Here is a 19,828-nt window from a genome sequence, read left to right as displayed (position 1 = left end):
ACATCATTAAAGTTTGTTGGATTGCAAAAGGCGCTGGGGTATTCTCCAGCATTAGCTTTTTTTTATTCATTTGTGGAACATGGGTGTCAGTAGTTGGGTCAGCATTTATTGCCCGTCCCTAGTTGCCCTTGAGAAGATGGTAGTGAGCTGCCTTCCTGAACCCCTGCAGTCCATATGCTGTGGGTTGACCAGGGAACTCCAGGATTTTGACCCACGCGACAGTGAAGGAACGGTGATATATTTCCAAGTCAGGACAGTGAGTGGCTTGGAGGGGAACTTGCAGGTGGTGATGTCCCCATGTAACTTCTGTCCTTGTCCTTCTAGATGGAAGTGGTGGTGGATTTGGAAGGTGTTGTCTAAGGAGCTTTGGTGAATTTCTGCAGTACATCTTGTAGATAGTACACACTGCTGCTACTGAGCATCAGTGGTGGAGGGAGTGAATGCTTGTGGATCAAAGTAGAGTGTAGCTGTGATGTGTATCCAGGATTGTAACTACTCTGCCACAGGACAGGAAGAGTTTAGCTTTGTCTGGCAGTTTTTGGCATTAGTGCCCATATTATACCAATGAGAGCGCTGTCTGAGACTGACTGACTTGCTTCATTACAAACCTTGCAACCAGCTACCTTCTCAACATTGGAAGCTTCAGTCATGGTCAAAGGCAAGTGGGCAAACCTAACACTGTGCCATCATGGACAATTCTACCATGGTGCCAATCCTAACTTGATGCGTCCTGGCCCCTGTTAATACGACGAACCTTATAAACCAGCAAGGGTCAGTTCGAGATCAAGTGCGTGCCGTATTGACAAAGTGAGGAGAATACACAGGTCAAGAGAAAAAAACGAACTTTGACTTCTTAATTGTCAAATATTAATCAATTGCACAATCACGGTAACGTAAAACTAAGTCTTCATCATCTTACCCATACATTGTTCAAGTTTAAATTTCGACGCGTCAGTTGGATTATTAGGTTTCGCGTATGTTACTGGAGCCACGGGGCATGGCCGACTTGACGCAGGTCTGCAACTTGCTGAGGGATTTGCAGGAGGAGGGCACGGGCTCATCGGAAGAGGTGACGGGCACCGTGGCCGGTTCATCGATGTGCACAAGGCAAGAGCAGAAGGCGGTGGGCAGCTGAGCCGGCTCACAGGAAGGCAGGGTGGGATACAAGAAGATGGCAAACAGGTTGGCCGAGCAGCGGACAGGCACGAGGCCAAAGAGGAAGGTAGCGGGCAGCTCGGCTGATGCACAGGGAGGCGTGTGGTCAGAGCAGAAGATGGCAGGCAACATATTGGGGCAGCGGATGCTAGGGAAGAGCTCAGGACAGAGGACAGAGCTCCACAGTTTTGGTGCGATGGCTTGCAGGGGTTGGAAATTGGAGGTGGAGGGCAAGAGCGCAGGCTCACAGGAGGGCACGAGGACGCAGCTGGTACTCGTGGGCAGGAAGACTGGCTCAAGGGAACACATGATGTCCGAGGAGCGGGTAAATACGGTTTGCACGGAGAACACTTCTGCTGGCACACCATTCGACTGTCACTTAACCTTTACAAAACAAAGAAGACATTTGAAAGCATTTATGTTTACGTACTCGGTTATTGCATAACACAGCAAACCTTTTATTAGCCAGCACCTGCGGATCCAGGAGTTGATCAAATAATCAAGAGGTCCATATAATCAATGTAAAAACACATACTAAGTGATAGAAATACTGTGTATGCAGGGGGTATACACATCATTGTTATACTTGATTTACAGCATTAATCAGTTAAATAATATTGGAACTTTGCCTTGAATAAAACTTATCAACAGAGAGTCTTCTCACTCACACCCTCAGCTGACTAATCAAACATTGTGGTATTTGAGGAGAAATTGACTCAAAATGGAATCAGCTGTTAATATTTCGTGTGGCCATTCAATTGAACAAGTATACTTACATTGCGGCAAATAAATTGAAAAATATATAATAATTGGACAGAATACTACAAAACACTTAGCGGTATTAGAGGGATATAATTTTTGCCAGTTTATCGAGCGCGCCGGTTCACAAGATGCTGGTTAAAACAAAGTTTGCTGTATCAGCTACATTAAACATATGCCCTTATTGTCCAAGGTCATCAAAAGGAATTTGGCAATGCAGGGGGCACACTTTATGGTGCCTGTTCCAGTACACCAACAGACTCTGCTTTCAACAACAACTTTCATTTATGTTGCACCTGGAGTGCAGCAAAACCTCCTATAGGGTTGGTAATCAGACACAATCTCTTGTTCCTATTTTACTAAGCACAGGATGTGGAGGCACTGGAGAGAGGATTTACAAGAATAGTAACAGAAATGCATTAGCAAACATGTCAGGAAAGGATGAACAGGCTGGGTCTCTTTTCCCTTAAGAAAAAGAGGATGACTTGATAAAGGTCTTTGAAGTGTGCAAGGTTTCGATAAAGTGAAGGCACACTGAAAGTCTCCTCTGAAAGTCATTCCTTAGGAAGGAATCTTACCTTCCAGAAAGTGGTGAGAATCCAGAATGCACTATCACAGGGACTGGCTGAAGTGAACAGTACGATGCATTTAAGGGGACGCTGGGTAACCAAATCAGGATTCCCCTTTATTCGATAAATGTTTCTCAGAATCTGATGAAACTGTTTGCATTAATCAGTGACTTCAGAGATTGCCTGTGACCAGCCCATTGCCCAAGGATTTCATGAAGTCTTGGTATCTATTGTTTGAAGTTAAGAGTGTAGTGCTGGAAAAGCACAGCAAGTCAGGCAGCATCCGAGGAGCAGGAGAGTCAACGTTTTCGATTTTCCTGCTCCTCGGATGCTGCCTGACCTGCTGTGCTTTTCCAGCACCACATTCTCGACTCTAATCTCCAGCATCTGCAGTCCTCACTTGCATCTATTATTTGAAACTGCTTCATAAACTGGCAAATTATATTTCCTTTATTTTCTTTTAAATGTATCCCTTAACTGTGCTTGTCTGTCTGTCTATGTGTGAGTTGGGGCTCTGATCAAAGAGGATTGGGCTTTAATTCATCAATATTAATTAAATGATATTCTTGCTTAACGTTGGTCTGCTAGAGTTACATTATTAACAATAAATTAACATGGTGCCCAAGATCTGTTATTCATAAAACCTGGTTGGAATTATTGGACAACTTTGGTGTCATTGAATGTTTTAATTTCACTGTGTTGTGAATCCAGTGATAGTGAGGCTGATTTCATTTGACGTGATATTCCTTTATTGCAATACTGACGACTGTAATTGTTTTTAGTTCCTCGCTCCCTTTCACAGCCTGATTCACGATTATATTTCTGGGATGTTACCTGTATCCTCTACAGTGAAGATAAGTGCAAAATATCTGTTGAATTCACATGTAATTTCTTAACTTTCCACTGTTAATGCCCAGACTCATTTTCTGGAGTGAATAGGGTGTGTGAGTGAGCAGGATTTCTCCAGTCATTGGTTCTCACTGGTTTGTATCTGTTCTGAGTCTTACAAAATGTCTTCTTCAGTTTATTTGAAGGGAGTTGGGATGTGGCTGAAGTGCAGCATAATAAGTGCCTGCGAGACCAGTAGTCCCATTCTGTGCCATGTATCCTACATGGTCTACACAGCTTGTTGAAACTGAGGAATATAATACAGTCTTAGAACATACTCAGGAGAGGTATCCATTCTGACTCCCTTTCTTTCACTCGCTGGATGCGGGGATATCTCGAAATACCCCTGAGAAGGTGGTGATGAGCTGCCTTCTTGAACTGCTGCAGTGTATATGGTGGTGGTGGGGGGATGGGAAGGTGGACACCCACAATGGGCGGATGTTTAACACTGAAGGAATGGTGATATGTTTCCAAGTCAGTACTTAGAGGGAGACATGTTGGTGTTGGTATTCCCATGTGTGTCTCCCTTGTGCTTCTAAGTGGTAGACGTTCCAGGTTTGAGAGATACTGTCAAAGGAGCCTGGCTGAATTATTGCAGTTCATCTTTTGTACTCAGGGTGCGGAGAAAACAGAACCAAACTTTCAAATGAGGCCACAATAACTACCATCAATATGTTTAGGACTTATCAGTGAATACTCACCTTCTCTCCTCTGACTCAAGCATACATTTAAATGCCAAAATATCTCCTTGTAAAGAAGCAGGCTGGTTGTCGTTTTTACAGCTAAGCTCCTTCATCTTGGCCAACAGGAGATCCTCCATTTCCTGGCCAATAAACAAAAGAAAAAAAAAGAAATGCACTACAAAAAAGGGAACGACGCAGACTCCATAAAATGCGTTTTACACATGGGAGCTCTTTCCAGATGGTGAGTGGTGTTTGACTGCAGCATTGTTCCATATTGAAGGATGAAATTGGATTAAGTCTAAACAAAGAATATAGGTGGGAGAGGCAATGATTGGGGGTGGGGTGGGGCAGGCAATACCGATTATCAACTTCCCAGCATTAAACTAACATTTTGGCAGCGGGCCGTGGAGGGAGTCATTAGGGCCGACTGCCTGCCCCTCTTCCGCGGTTACGTTAGGGCCCGGGTGTCCTTGGAGAAGGAGCATGCGGTGTCCACCAACACCCTGGATTTGTTCAGGGAGAGGTGGGCGCCGCAGGGAGTGTTATTTCCCCCTCCAACTCTATTTTGATTTGATGCCCGCCCTCCCCTTCACTGTTTGATCACGCAGCATTGCCCTTTGATGTGAAGGGCAGTGCTTGTCACTGGCCACTTGGGTGTTTCCTTTCTTCCTGGTGGTGGAAATTGAGTAAAGATTTGTAGACCTTGTGTCTTTCACTGTGTCTCACACCTGCACACACACAACATGGGCGCTGGGGAAAAATATAAAAAGAAAGAGCAGGTTCACTGGGTTGATTCTGGAGTTGAGGGGGTTGGCTGATGATGAGAGACTGAGAGGACTGGGATTATGTTCATTGGAATTTAGAAGAATGGGGGGGGGGATCTTATTGAAACATCTTAAATTATGAAGGGATTGGATAAGATCAAAGTAGAGAGGATGTTTCCAGTGGCAGGTGAGACTAGGACAAGAGAGCATGGCCTCCAAATTACGGGGAGCAGATTTAGGACGGAATTGAGAAGGAACTTCTTCAGATGAATCTGTGGAATTCCCTGCCCAGTGAAGTGGTTGAGGCTTCCTCAGTAAACGTTTTTAAAGCTAAGGTAGATCATTTTTTGAACTGTAAAGAAATTAAGGGTTATGGTGAGAGGGCAGGTAAATGGAGCTGAGGCGATGAAAAGATAAGCCATGACCTTATTGAATGGCAGGTTAGGCTCATCAGGCCAGATGGCCCACTCCTGCTCCTAGTTCTGATATCTCTTCTTCTCAACCTCTCCCCTCACCTGACGTGTGGTGACCCTCAGGTTAAACAACCCCAGCTGTCTCCCTCTAATGAAAGTGCAGCTGTGTTGTCTGGTTTCATGACCTTTACCTTTACTTCACCATTGAGAGCAATATAATGTATTAGTTTAAGAACTATCACAACACAACGTGCTTATTTGAGCAGAACTACAACTGACTCTACAAAGAGCTTTTGCCCGAAACGTCGGTTTTGCTGCTCCTCAGATCTTGCCTGACCTGCTGTGCTTTTCCAGCACCACTGTAATCTTGACTCTAATCTCCAGCATCTGCAGTACCCACCTCAGCCTAAGTGAGAGAATTGTCCTTTCCAGAATGGAGTCTAACACGGCACAATTTACACACTCTACGTCTGTACAGTGGGATTGAAGCTCTGTAAATACTGCCATGGAGAAGTGGGCAGAGTGGCTTGTTACTGTGCTGCAAACATCAAGGAATTCTATCTAAGTCAACCCTGGCATGTTTTCCTGAGTTTGGGTCCAATACATAGTCATGTACACTGGGTGAAAATGCAAAGACACAGCTGGTGCTTGGCAAGTATTTTATTTAATTTATACAATCTGCACGGAGAGCAGGACAGTGAAATGGATCAGAACTGACCAGCAACTAGGTACATCTATCTTTGTTAGCACTTGGGCTGTGTGTGGTGCCAGTGTACTGCCCATCCTCAATCGCCATTGAGATGGCACCTTGCAGTTTGTTTAGGTTGGTGGTGTCCCACTTTGCTGTGAAGGAGAGTGTTCAGTATCAGCTTGTCTATCTAAATATCAAACCTTCAGGATTGAACACGTCAAGGGGCTGGATTCTACTCCCTTTGGGGGTGTATGGGGGTGGATTGGACAAGGTAATGAATCTGTAAGGGTTAATGTTGCGGAGGGCATAAAGTTCCACCCATTCGGATGATGTCACAGGGACTTGGTCGGAGAGAATTCGAGCATCTTGGGAAACCTCAGAGAGGACAGAAGTGCAATCTCATACCTCCTCATCATCACAGTAACAATGTCTAACTTACCATACGATCATAAGATTATAAGATATAGGAGCAGAATTAGGCCATTCAGCCCATCGAGTCTGCTCTGCCATTTGACTTTACAGTCCTTCTCGTTAAGTGCTCCATCATGGGCCATTGGCCTGGTGGCCCCTTCCCCACAGCACTGCTGCTGGAATAGAAGTAGCCACACTCCAGTGCCAACTCATCCCCGTGAGTCCCTTGCTGGACCTCACCAATGCAGACGCCGCTGATACTGTTGGGTACCACACGTGCCCAAACTCGACTCCAGCGCTACCATGAGTCTGCTTCGGGCCCACCTCACCGATCCAGCTGCCAATGATGCTGCTGGACCCAATCCTGCCTCTGCCGCTGACTCCATGTATCTGCGCTGGAAGCAGACATCACCAGACACATTCCTGATGAAGGGCTTATGCCCGAAACATCAATTTTTCCTGCTCCTCGGATGACCTGCTGTGCTTTTCCAGCGCCACACGTTTTGACTCTGACTCTCCAGCATCTGCAATCCTCCTTTTCTCCTGATAGCACAGAGACCAACATATGTCAAGTCTGACCAAAGACAGATCAATCAGAGACCAACTGCTCCTGAAACAAACACTAGCTCTATAACTGGTCAAGGGGTAACCTGCTATAATAGTTCACTGGGCTTAGTCAGCCACACATCAGCCTTTAAGACTCACTAGGGGTTTTCCTTCTAACACTGTAAACCCTTAGACCCAGAAGAGGATGACAGCAGCAATCTACCCTGGCCAGAAGCTGGTAATTGTTGGCATCCATGCACATTGAGAGGTGGTTGGGATTTAGAGACCAGCAGGGAAAGACTTAAAGGAAGACTATGATCTCACAGAAGGGAAGTCCCACAAAGGATAAACACCACCCCAACTCACCCTGCAATTTTTCTGCCCAATGACATTCTGCGCTGAGATAAAATCATAGAATCCCCACAGCCATTTGGCCCATCAAGTCCACACTGACCCTCTGAAGTGTATCCCATCCAGACCCAGACCCATTCCTCTACCTTAATACTCTACATTTACCCTGACTAATGCACCTAACCTACACATCCCAGAACATTATGGGCAATTTACCATAGCTAATTCACCTGACCTGCACATCTTTGGATTGTGGGAGGAAACTGGGACCACCCGGAGGAAACCCACGCAAACACGGGGAGAACGTGCATACTCCACACAGTCAGTCGCCCAAGGCTAGAATTGAACCCGGATCCCTGGTGCTGTGGGGCAGCAGTACTAACCACTGAGCCACCATGCTGCCCTGTGATAGCTGTGGACTGCCTGCCTGCATTACCTGCCTCTGCGTAGCTCTGGAACTTGTATTACAATCACCACATCCTCAGCAGCCAATAATTCCTCCAGTTAAGGCTCTCAACAGGCTCAAGGATGTGGGGCTGACTTGATGCTTTCCCAACCCATTGCACTGTGGGAGGCAGATAGAGGCGTGGCTTTGAAGATAGTGGGCAGACCATCATTTTACTGTACAGACCCCCATCCACTTTCAGCAGGAGTCTGTAAAACCGTTTCCAGGTGTGGGAAGCTGTGAGGCAATTATTGTTTTTAAAAAAAGTGATATGGGAAACCATAGCATGCCATCTCTGAGAAGAGAGATTTCTTGAGATGTGACTGGTACCTGATCGTTCCCATTTTGAGGTATGGCCTCTACTGGAAGGATTAATTATTTTTTCAAAACCAATCTATTCATTCACAAGATGTGGATGATATTGGCCATGGGATTCAGGTTGAGATTGCCAATTAACTTGATGGGAGGAGACAGAGGGTGGTGCTGTAGGGTTGTTTTTTGGACTGGAGGCCTGTGACCAGCGGTATTCCACGTGAATCGGTACTGGGTCCACTTTTGTTTGTCATTTATGTAAATGATTTGGATGAAAATATGGGAGGTATGGCCGGTAATTTTGCAGTTGACACCAAATTTGGTGGTATAGTGGACAGTGAAGAAGGTTATCTAAGATTCCAAAAAGATCTTGATCATTGGGTCAATTGGCTGAGGAGTTTAATTTGGATTAGTGCGAGGTATTATTACATTTTGGTAAAACAAACAAGGACAGGACTTATAGATTAATGGTAGAGCCTTAGATCGTGTTGTACAACAGAGAAACCTAGGGGTTCAGGTATATATTTCTTTGAAAATCGTAGACAGGGTGGTTAAGAAGGCGCTTAGCAAAGCATAGGAGTTGGGAAGTCATGCTGAGGTTGTGCAGGATGTTGGTGAGGCCACTCTTTAACCCTTCAATGTCATCATGCCTGAGTTATCTGTGTTTTGAATTCCACACTGTATCTCTAACCAACTCCCATAATCGTTGATTCCTTTGCCAAACAAAAAAAATCTGTCCACCCTCACAGATAATTAATGATGCTGCCCACAAGGCCTGGTAATACAGCACAGGTCTCCCTCACCATTCCACTCAACTACTGACGTGGATAATGTGCTTAATTTTCAGCAGTGCTACTTGAACTTCTGGCTTCAAGTCAAGAGCATGACTGTGTGCAGTTCCGGTCACCCTTTTTATCAGAAGGATATTATTAAACTGGAGAGGGTTCAGAAAAGATTTACCAGGATGTTGCCCAGGAATGGAGGGTTTGAGATATAAAAATAGACTGGAAAGACTGGGACTTTTTTGTACCGGACAGTAGGAGGTTGAGGGGTGACCTTATTGAGGTTTATAAAATAATCATGGGCACAGATAAGGTTAATAGCAAGGGTCTTTTCCCTTGGGTGGGGCAGTTGAAAGCTAGGGGGCATATTGTTTAAGGTGAGAGGAGAATGATTTAAAAAAGGACATGGGGGTAACTTTTTTCAGACAGACAGTGGTTCGTGTGTGGAATGAACTGCCAGAGGAAGTGGTGAATGCAGGTACAGTTACAGCATTTAAAAGACATTAGGATAAATACACAAATAGGAAAGGTTTGGAGGGATATGGGCCAAGGTCAGGTAGGTGGGACTAGTTTAGTTTGGGATTATGGTTGGCACGGCCTGGTTGGACTGAAAGGTCTGTTTCCGTGCTGTATGACTCCATGTCAGCTTCACATTTTTGATCCCTAGGGACTATGTGTGAGCTGTGGATCAGTTAGTCATGCTCTTGACTTGAAGCCAGAAGGTCTTCAGTTCAAGTAGCACTGCTGAAAATTAAGCACATTATCCACATCAGTACTTGAGTGGAATGGTGAGGGAGACCTGTGCTGTATTACCAGGCCTTATGGGCAGTATCATTAATTATCTGTGAGGGTGGACAGATGTTTTCGCTTGGCACAGGAAACAATGATTATGGGAGTTGGTTAGAGATAGAATGTGGAATTCAAAACACAGATAACTCAGACATGATGACATTGAATGGTGGAGCAGGCTTGAAGGGTTGAATTGTCTATTTCTGCTCTCATTTTATATGTTCGTATGCTCTTGACAGAAGGTAGTGCAGGCTCATGCCAGTGAGGATTAGCCTTAGTTAAACGTAACTATAACCAAGAGATTGGAAATAGAGACAGAAATCAGAACTGCTGAGCGTTTTGGGTCCTAATGTTTCCCCCTATCCCAGCCCCTGACGGGAAAAGAGGACATTTCTACTACCTTAAACACTCAGAATGCTGTTGCAATTCCTAATGAAGGGCTTTTCCAAAACATCGATTTTCCTGCTCCTCAGATGCTGCCTGACTTGCTGTGCTTTTCCAGCAACACACACTCAACTCTGATGTGCAGATCTCACTGTCTCCCTGCTGTTGCACATGACCTGATCTCATTAAGACATAGCTCTTTATACACACATACAGACACACACACACACTCAGTAGTAATTATTACAGTAATGCCATATTTAACCCTTTACCCTACATGTTGAAGATAGCAGTTTTATGATTGGATGAGACATTAAACTTCGGCCTTTCCTGTCGGGGAGATCGGACAGATTCCAGGACCCAGGAGGAGGGAACCACAACCCCGTCCCATCACCTTGAACAATATTAATGCAAGTCTTTCTTTTCCTTTAATAGTCAAGCTGAGAGTTCACCGTCAGACCGAAAGAAGTGGCCTTGAACAGACTAGAGTATTCAGATGTAATTGAGGTTTCTTTGATCCTCCGTTGGCTCTTTCGGTCGATGATTAGTTCATGCTTTTTGTACCAAGTACAACCTATTTGCGACATTCCAAGGGAGTGAATATGACTGGGTCTTTATACTGCTGATACCAAGTGTTGAAATACTGGAAACTGTCGAGGTTTTCAACACACTAGATACCAGAGTGGGACCAGACTCTGAGGAACCATTCGATTAAAAGCACCTGATAAGGAGAGACTCTTTTATGTCCTCACCAACCTATTTTTACTTCATTTTCTGTATAGCCAGCATTTCAAATCAGCGAGTACTAATAGCAAGAGCTGGGAACTCATCTCAGTTTCAGCCTTAAGTAATATTCGCGGAAGAAGTAAGAACCCGTTCCTAAGGGCGGTATGGTGGCTCAGTGGTTAGCAGTACTGCTTCAGGGTTCGATTCCACCCTAGGGTAACTGTCTGTGTGGGGTTTGCACATTCTCCCCGTGTCTGTGTGGGTTTCCGCCAGATACTCCGGTTTCCTCCCACAATCCAAAGATGTGCAGGTTAGGTGAATTGTCCATGCTAAGTTACCCATAGTGTGCAGGCTGGGTGGACGAGCCATGGGGAATGCAGGCTTGGGGGGGGGGGGTGGGTCCAGGTAGCATGCTCTTTGGAGGGGAAATGTGGACTCCCTAGGCTGAATGGCTTCTTTGCACACTATAGGGATTCTATGAACTTCAAACTGCTTACACAGATTTTTAAAATTTCAAAACATTTTAATCTTTTATGAGTATTGAGTACAGGAGTTGGGAGGTCACACTGTTGGAATATTGTGTGCAATTCTGGCCTCCTTCCTATCGGAAAGATGTTGTGAAACTTAAAAGGGTTCAGAAAAGATTTATAAGGATGTTGCCAGGGTTGGAGGATTTGAGCTAAAGGGAGAGGCTGAACAGGCTACGGCTGTTTTCCCTGGAGCATCGGAGGCTGAGGGGTGACCTTATAGAGGTTCACAAAATTATGGGGGGCATGGATAGGGTAAATGGACAAGGTCTTTTCCCTGGGGTCGGGGAGTCCAGAACTAGAGGGCATAGGTTTAGGGTGAGAGGGGAAAGATATAAAAGAGACCTACGGGGCAACTTTTTCACGCAGAAGGTGGTGTGTGCATGGAATAAGCTGCCAAAGGAAGTGGTGGAGGCTGGTACAATTGCAACATTTAAGAGGCATTTGGATGATTGCAACATTTAAGAGGCATATGAATAGGAAGGGTTTGGAGGGATATGTGGTGGGTGCTGGCAGGTGGGACTAGATTGGGTTGGGATATCTGGTTGGCATGGACAGGTTGGACCGAAGGGGCAGTTTCCATGCTGTACATCTCTATGACTCTCAGTGCTGTTTCACCAGAGAAGGAAATATTGGAAGAGATGAAGAAGCAGTGGTTTAGCAAGAAATTCCAGACCCTGGTGTCCAAACAAACGGTGTTTGGAGAGGGTTGTACATCTAAAGGAGTTTAGAGATGGGAAAGAGTGGGGGTGTGAAGAGATTTAAACATGAGGATGACAATTTTGAAGATAATTTGAAAAATTATGATTTCACAGAAAATAAATTATTCACCCATGGGAGGATTCAGAATTAGGTAATTGGGGGGTCAGTTTAGATGGATGATTGACATGGTACTGCTTTGCAAATCAACAGCACGGGTTCAATTCCCGAGGTTAGCATGAAGGACGTTCCTTGTCAATCTCCCCTTGCCTGAGATGTGGTGGTGCTCAGGTTAAATCATCACCAGTTCTCTCTCTCTAATAAGAGCGCGGTCCTATGGTCTGATAAGACAACAGCAACACAACATCAATCTGTGTTTAGAATGTGGAACCCATTACAGTAAGGAGCAGATTAGGTGAGTTGCTTAGAAACATATAGGAAATATAGAAAAATACATCAGAGAAAGAAAATGGAAGAATGGTGGGGTTAGGTTGAGATAGGTAGGAAGAAGTTAGTAAAGATCATAAATATTTACCTTTAACTGAACAATGTGTTCCTGTGATTTTCTTTCTATCTGGGTAAATTTCAGTTGTGGGATGGAAGCAAATATCAGAGGAGCAAGAGTTGATGACTGAATGTACCTGATGCAGAATAGGTTAGTAGGATTTTGAATGAGATCACATTTACTGATGTTGCGGAGGAGGATGGATAAGAGAGTACAGAAGTAGTTAGGTTTGAAGATGATACAGTTTCAGCAGCAAATGCAAACACTGCAGAGGCAAGTGATGTTATTGCATTGGAAAGGATGGGGAAGGAGATTCAATTCACACTATACAAAATACAGAAGGTAAAGCTGAGACTGTGGTTGGGGACAGGGAGGATAATAGAGTCTGTCTTGGGGACCAAAGATAATGACTGGTAACAAATGGGCTTATATCTAAGTAATGTTAAATTATTCTGATCATAGCCTATTTTTTCTCCTTCGGCGATTCCCTGAAGAAAGGATCCTTTTTAAATTCTGCCTTTGATCTAAATAACAGGCTATTTGGCCCAACAAGTCCAGACCGACCCTCCGAAGAGTAACCCATCCAGAACCATTCCCCGAACCTATTACTCTACATTTACCCCTGACTAATGCACCTAACCTGCACACCTTTAGATTGTGGGAGGAAACCGGAGCACCTGGGGAAAACCCACGCAGAGACAGGGCGAATGTGCAAACTCCACACAGACAGTTGCCCGAGGCTGGAATCAAACCCGGCACTCTGAGGCAGTAGTGCCACCACTGTGCCGCCCAAATCAACACCCGTGAGGAAAACAGATCCAACAGATAATAAAAACACTCCAGTATTGTATAAGGTAATGGATCTGAAGGAGTTAATGTTATATTGGCTCCACCCATCCTGATGTCACACACAATCTGGCCAAGTTTTTTGCAGAAACAGGCCATTTATTCCATCAAGTTCACACCAACTTTCCGAAGAGCATTGCACCGAGACTCATCCCATGCTATATCCTGTAAACTCACATTTCCCATGGCTAATCCACCTAACCTGCACATCTTTGGACTGTGGGAGGAAACCAGAGCACCAGAGGAAACTCACCCAGACACAGGGAGAGCATGCAAACTCCACACAGACTCCCTAAGACTGGAATCAAACCGGGGTCCCTGGAGTTGTGAGGCGGCTGTGCTAACCACTGAGCCACTGTGCCCACCAATGCTACTTTGTAACCTGCACCAGCTCCATAAGGTCCTAGTCATTATGCCTGATCAACTATGGTTGTTCCTGTTGTTATTCTACAATAAACCATCTTTTTAATCTTAGCAGAATGCTACCGTGATGTATCCTCCACCATTTGTCACTAGGTAGGCACAAGACAAGGGAGGATTGGAGGCAGTGAATGACTTCTAAGAACCCTTGCCCAGCACCACATACTGCTAGTCATGGCAAATACCACAGGTTACCATCTAAAAAAAACTGCCTCATAATAACTCTGTCATCATGACAGCTGTAAGGACGTGGGTTGCTGAATATGCACCAATGAGAAGACTGTTGTGAGAGTCAAACTTTAATATCCAGTGTTCATAGAGTCATAGAATCATACAGCATGGAAACAGACCCTTCGGTCTAACCAGTCCATGCTGAACGTAATCCAAACTAAACTAGCCCCATCTGCCTGCTCCTGGCCTATATCCCTCTAAACCTTTCCTTTCATGCACTTATCCAAACGTCTTTTAAATGTTGCAAATGTACCCACATCCACCACTCCCTCAGGGTGTTCATTCCACATGCGAACCACCTCAGGTCAAAATAAATTGCCCCCATGTCTTTTTTAAATCTCTCTCCTCTCACCTTAAAAATGGGCCCCCAAGTCATGAAATCCAGCATCCCTGGGGAAAAGACAACTCCCATTCTCTATACCCTTCATTATTTTATAAACATGACGTACTGAGCTGAGCAGTAATCCAACCTCATTGCACCTGGATATCTCCACTGTTCCTCAGCCCCGAGACAAGGTACTCCCTGTGTCAAGAAGCTGAGATTTACCTCTTGTGGGGAGATGTGCCATCCTGTTGGTTTTATCAAACATTCTGAATGCCCCCAGAAATGGCTTAGTGAAGGATCTCAGGATGTTATTGTACGTTCCCTGTTCACATAGAGCTTTAGGAATATCCTCAGAGCATCCCTGACGGGGTCAAACACACGCAACTTTGGAGGCCTGGACATGTGACTGGCCATAATGGAGAAGGTGTGTTCAGGGAGGCACAGAGAGGACAGTGAGAATGGGCAGAGGTGAATTTGAGGTGTCAGAAGAAGCACACAAACGGATATCTGCCCAACTCTTCAAGCTCCACCTGCCCCACAGGTGCCAGTCTGCATGAAGATCCCACAATGAGCTGATCAACTGCCTCAGAATCCATGTGACCGGAGTGAAGGAAAGTCATCTTCAAACGCAAGGGAGTGGCTGAGAAAGGGTGACGGAGGTGCACGCCTCTCTCATGTTCAGTTTGTGCTGCCACACTTCAAAGGGACCAGCTCATGCTCTGCCCAGCTGGGAGCTCCCGGGAGCTCAGTGCAGCTCAGTGCGGAGGGGGATTTTACAGGAACAGTGTCTGGGACACAGGACTTCTCTAACAGAGAGACTGGAGAAACTGGGATTGTTCTCCTTCGAGCAGTGAGGATTAATGTTTTGATCGAAATGGGGAAACTGTTTCCACAGACTGCAGGGTCAGAAACCAGATGACACAGATTTAAGATAATTATAAAGAACTGGAGGAGGGAGAAGTTTTTTTTTTGTAAAGCAGTGAGTTGTTATGATCTGGAATGTGTTGGTTGAAGGGAATAGAGAAAGCTGATTCAATTAATCACTTTTAAAAGGGAACGGCATATAGAGTTGAAAGGGATAACTTTTCAGGCCTGTGGGAAAGAGGCAGGATTAAAGGGCTGCCACATTCACAATGGGCCGAGTGGCTTCCTCCTGTGTCATAAGGTTCTGTGATCCTGTGACCAAGTCAGAAGTGAGCACTATCTGTTGCTACACCATCTCTCCCCAAATGCCGTCATGTCGCTGACTCTCTGTAGTGCTCCCCAGGGAGAGTCTGACATCCACGTGGGCTGTACTCTGAAGACTAATATCTGCATCAAGTATTACATTCAACAGAAGCTGGAAAGAATGACTCACCTTCAGAGAAATGAACGATATTTGTATTGTTGATAACTTTGGAATAAACATACACCGAAAAGTGTGGAAAAATAAAGCCTGCTACACATGCCAAAGGAATATGTTCAGTTCAAGTGCAGCAATGGAAAATGAGGCCTGTATTTGACTCATTCTCATAACCTTACACATTGCTATTAGCATGTGCGTTAAGGAATGTATCTATTATTGAAAAATGCTGTTACATCTCATTAGTACGCTGGCATCAAGGAGCTATTTCATTGCAAGTACTTGCAAGTACCTGTTATTACTGCAGGTGGCACTGTGTTAGGCTCTTGCAACGTAATCTCAAATTCAGCAATAAAATCAGATTGGAAGCTAGCATTGTTCAGGTGACTGAAATATCACTTGAAGTACCTGCACATAGCTCTGGAGTGAGTTATATTTGATATCAGAACGGTGAGAACATTACTGTGGTTGCGGTGAACAGCCCCTGGAAGTATGAACAGCAAATAGATCAACGTGCAATGCTTATTTGACACCAGCATTGCCATTTCATTGCTATCTCCCTCTGTCCTTTGAAGTCTCACAAATGAACAGGATGGAGACCCCTTAATCCTAACCTCACCAGAGATATTTAAAGAGATTATCAACTACTTGCAAACCACCTCTTGGCTGAGTTGTTCTGGCTGTTGTTTTGCCTCTGTTTTTGGTGCTTTCAATATTTGTTCAAAGTTTTAAAAGCCGTCAGAGAACGGAGCAGCCATAGCTGACGGAGCTTTGCTGATTTCAAGACTGTTGCTTGAAGCAGTGGCTCGTTGTGGGTTCATGAGTGGCCCTCCCTTTGGAATACAGCATGATCGGGGGAAATGAATAGAGATCACATAAAGCGCAACAAGTTGTTGCAGGCTGAAGGAGGAGAATGGGGGAGAAGAGTTCTTGGAATAGGGAACCTGTCAACTCAGGGAGATACTTACCAACGTAAACCTCCAGTGGGGAACAATTTGCAAGATACCTGAGCTTCCATAAGGACTGAAGTCTTACACCTACAGCTCAAACACAGCTTTGGATAGTGAACAAGGTTTTGGTATGCTTGCCTTTACTGATCGGTACATTGAGCACAAGAGTTGGGAGGTCATGTTGTAGCTGGACATGACATTGGTTAGACCATTTTGGAATACTGTGTTCAATTCTGGTCTCCCTGCTATAGGAAAGACGTTGTGAAATTTGAAAGGGTTCAGAAAAGACTTGCAAGGATGTTGCCAGAGTGGGAGGTTTTGTGCTGTAGGGAGAGACTGGAGCTGTTTTCCCTGGAGAGTCAGAGGCTGAGGGGTGACCTTATAGGGGTTTATAAAATCTCGAGGGTCATGGATAGGGTGAATAGCCAAGATCTTTTCCCAGGATGAGAGAAGTCCAAAACTAGAAGGCACACGTTTAAGGTGTGAGGGGAATGATTTAAAAGGAACCTAAGGGGCAATGTTTTCATGCAGAGTGTGATGTGTGCATGAAATGAGCTGCCAGAGGAAATGGTGGAGGTTTTGAGGGATATAGGCCAAATGCTGGCAAATGGGACTAGATTAATTTTGGATATCTGGTCGGCCTGATCAAGTTTGACTGAAGGGTCTGTTTCTGTGCTATGCAACTCTATGACTCTAAAGTGAGAGCTGCATTACCAATGCCAGTGACAGTGCATAGTGCAATGAACTGATTTTTTCTATGACCTTCAAGGCTGGAGCAGGTGATAATTACACAATTGCTGCACACTATTGTAAGAGGTGTGTGTGTTTCTGCGTACATACACATATGTACCCCTGGCACTTGTGGGTACAGGACATCTCTCACTTTTCATCTCCTTCACCAGTCTGCAGTGCAGCCTCTCTCTCATGTTGCACTGCCTTCTGTGTTTTATATCCACATACACTTCTCCCATTCCAGCTACCTCTTCCTACTCCAAATCCATCCAGCCCTTTCTCCTTTACGTACGCATCCCTCTCACATCCTCACGCATGCATAAGTCAACATGATGTTTTTGCCAATACTTATGTTTACATTTATTCATTGAATAGCATCGTGTTTCTTTTAACACTGTAATTAACGGTTTCTTTCCAAAGTCTCAGCTCCTTCCAAATCCTGGCATCAGATGGATTATATCAATTATGGACATGCAAACAGAAGTAGGCCATTCAGCCCATTGAGTTACCATTGCCTGGGCTGGTTAGCTTAGTTGGCTGGATGGCTGACTTATAAATAAAGTGATGCTGATAGCTATCGGCTCAATTCTTGCTACTGGTTCAAGTTACCATGATGGAATCTCCTTCTCAATCTCTCCCCTTGCCTGACACGTAGTGACCCTCAGGTCAAACTACCACCAGTCATGAGAGAGCAGCTTTGTGGTTAATGTTTTCCAAATGTTCAGTTTTCCATTTCTGATCATTTCTACACAACCATATTCGCCATGAATCCAAAACCTCAGGTTGACAATAGCGTTTCCTGCTTTGTCTCCTGATGCAGTGCTGACACACACTTACCACCTCAATTTGCCACCCCCCCCTTGGCAGTATCGGAGTCCGTGTCTTAACTGTTCCATTGCAAAAAAGTAAACAATTGTCATCGAAAGGGTAGTCTACTGACCTCTAACCTCATCTTTAAATCATGTATGCGTTGCTGGTTCTTTTGCTGTTCGCAATTCAACTTGTCAATGAGAGCAACCTTGCTTTCCTCCTCCGTTAGCAACTGTAAAAAGGTTAAAACAAAGAAAACATTCTTGCAAAACTGTGTTTTATAAGGATTAACTTAAACATGAGAGAATTAAAAACTCTAAAAATGGAGCAGTCAAATAAGATTTCACTGATTTAATATAGCCCTGCTGTTTTTTCCAGCCTGGCTCAGAATTTGACAAAGGGGAAATTGTCAGCATTTGCTATCTTTATAAAAACTGGGAGGCTGACAGCAGCTTCTGAATCCTGGAGCTGCACAGTGAAACATGAAAATCCCTTGCTTCACCACAGAAGGTGCTGTTCCTGCGGATGGAAACCAATTAGAAATCACTGAGCTGACATGAACCTACCCTTTAACACTGTAAAATGTAAAATTACAAAAAGTTACATCTTGTTACTGAGACGTAAGGGGATTTGCAACACTATAGTAAGTTGGAAGTATTTCTAAAATGAAAGCCCAGGAAGGCCAATTGCACATTTGTCAGTTTTACACCTAATTTTTAAAGTTTATTTATGCTACATCCAACAATTAATGTTTGTGACACTTTAATTTGCTCTTTGAGGAAATGTGGAGCCTATATCACTGCATTTACTTCCTTGTTTGCTGTCTGTGAGAATACCTCAATACAATTGGCTGCTTACTCTGCTAAGTGACATCACTTCTGCTGGAAATCTACATGGCCTGGCACCAGATTCAAATGAACCAAGGAGGAAGGGAGGGGAGTCGACCACAGAGGGTATTGCATCTTAAAGGGCAGCTTGCTTCCAGTTAGCAGTGATTACTGTCAGATTGACATTGACCTCAAAACCTGAATATTGCCTTTGATTTTAGTGTTCTAAAAATGACAACCTGTTTGTCATACTCCATGTTGGCTTTTTTTCAATAAAATCTGTCACAATACAAACCACACCAGCAGCTCTCTGTATCTTAAAATCATGAGTTATTTCCCAAACTTTGTGACAAATGGACAACAAGATTTTATTGTTTTCATCATATCTTCACCTTTCTTTAATCCCTATTTAATTCATTCTCATGCAGCTTTTCATTTTAACGTTTTGATGTGGAGACAATGTCTGAAAATTCAGATTTCCCTCCCCTTAACTTGTGTAATTTCTTACTCATCAAACCAATTCTGACAGCTATCTCAATACCCTCACCAACACAAACTGTCCATTCACTTTAATAAAACAGAGATGATTACTGAGCTCGGTACCACTGCAATAAAGTTTAGTATCATGCAGGTTGCATGATGCACATTTCAGATGTTCACTTCATAAATTGTTAACTGCATATTAATTCAGTGAATAACTTTCCAGACTGCTTTATAAGATCTTCCAACTGAACATACAAAATCACAGTAGAAGGCTCAGTTGCAACCTGCCGTTCATTTTAAGAAATGTATCAAACACATAAGCAAATACATTTCAATTTAATATAATCACTAATCGAGAGTGGCTTTTGAGGGTGAAACTGTCCAGGATCCAAGGACAGACCTGACTTGGACCATCTGGACCATCCCCAAAACCAACAACTGTCCACCCCCATCCCAACACACC

The 19,828-nt window shown here is 44.3% G+C and overlaps 1 protein-coding gene across 1 annotated transcript in view; it reads right to left on the bottom strand.

Moving 5' to 3' along the window:
- The window catches only part of LOC122561568 (protein diaphanous homolog 1-like), a 108,906-nt gene that overhangs the window by 30,676 nt on the left and 58,402 nt on the right, over positions 1-19,828 (bottom strand). Inside the window, exons 7-9 of the mRNA XM_043713365.1 lie at positions 18,186-18,287; positions 4,073-4,194; positions 920-1,539 (exon numbers count right to left, since the gene is read on the bottom strand). Coding sequence (XP_043569300.1) covers positions 920-1,539; positions 4,073-4,194; positions 18,186-18,287 — 844 coding nt within the window. The remainder of the gene's footprint in view (positions 1-919; positions 1,540-4,072; positions 4,195-18,185; positions 18,288-19,828) is intronic.

The sequence above is a fragment of the Chiloscyllium plagiosum genome, chromosome 23 (assembly GCF_004010195.1).
Source record: "Chiloscyllium plagiosum isolate BGI_BamShark_2017 chromosome 23, ASM401019v2, whole genome shotgun sequence".
Taxonomy (NCBI): domain Eukaryota; kingdom Metazoa; phylum Chordata; class Chondrichthyes; order Orectolobiformes; family Hemiscylliidae; genus Chiloscyllium; species Chiloscyllium plagiosum.
This window is presented reverse-complemented; position numbering and strand designations above follow the sequence as displayed.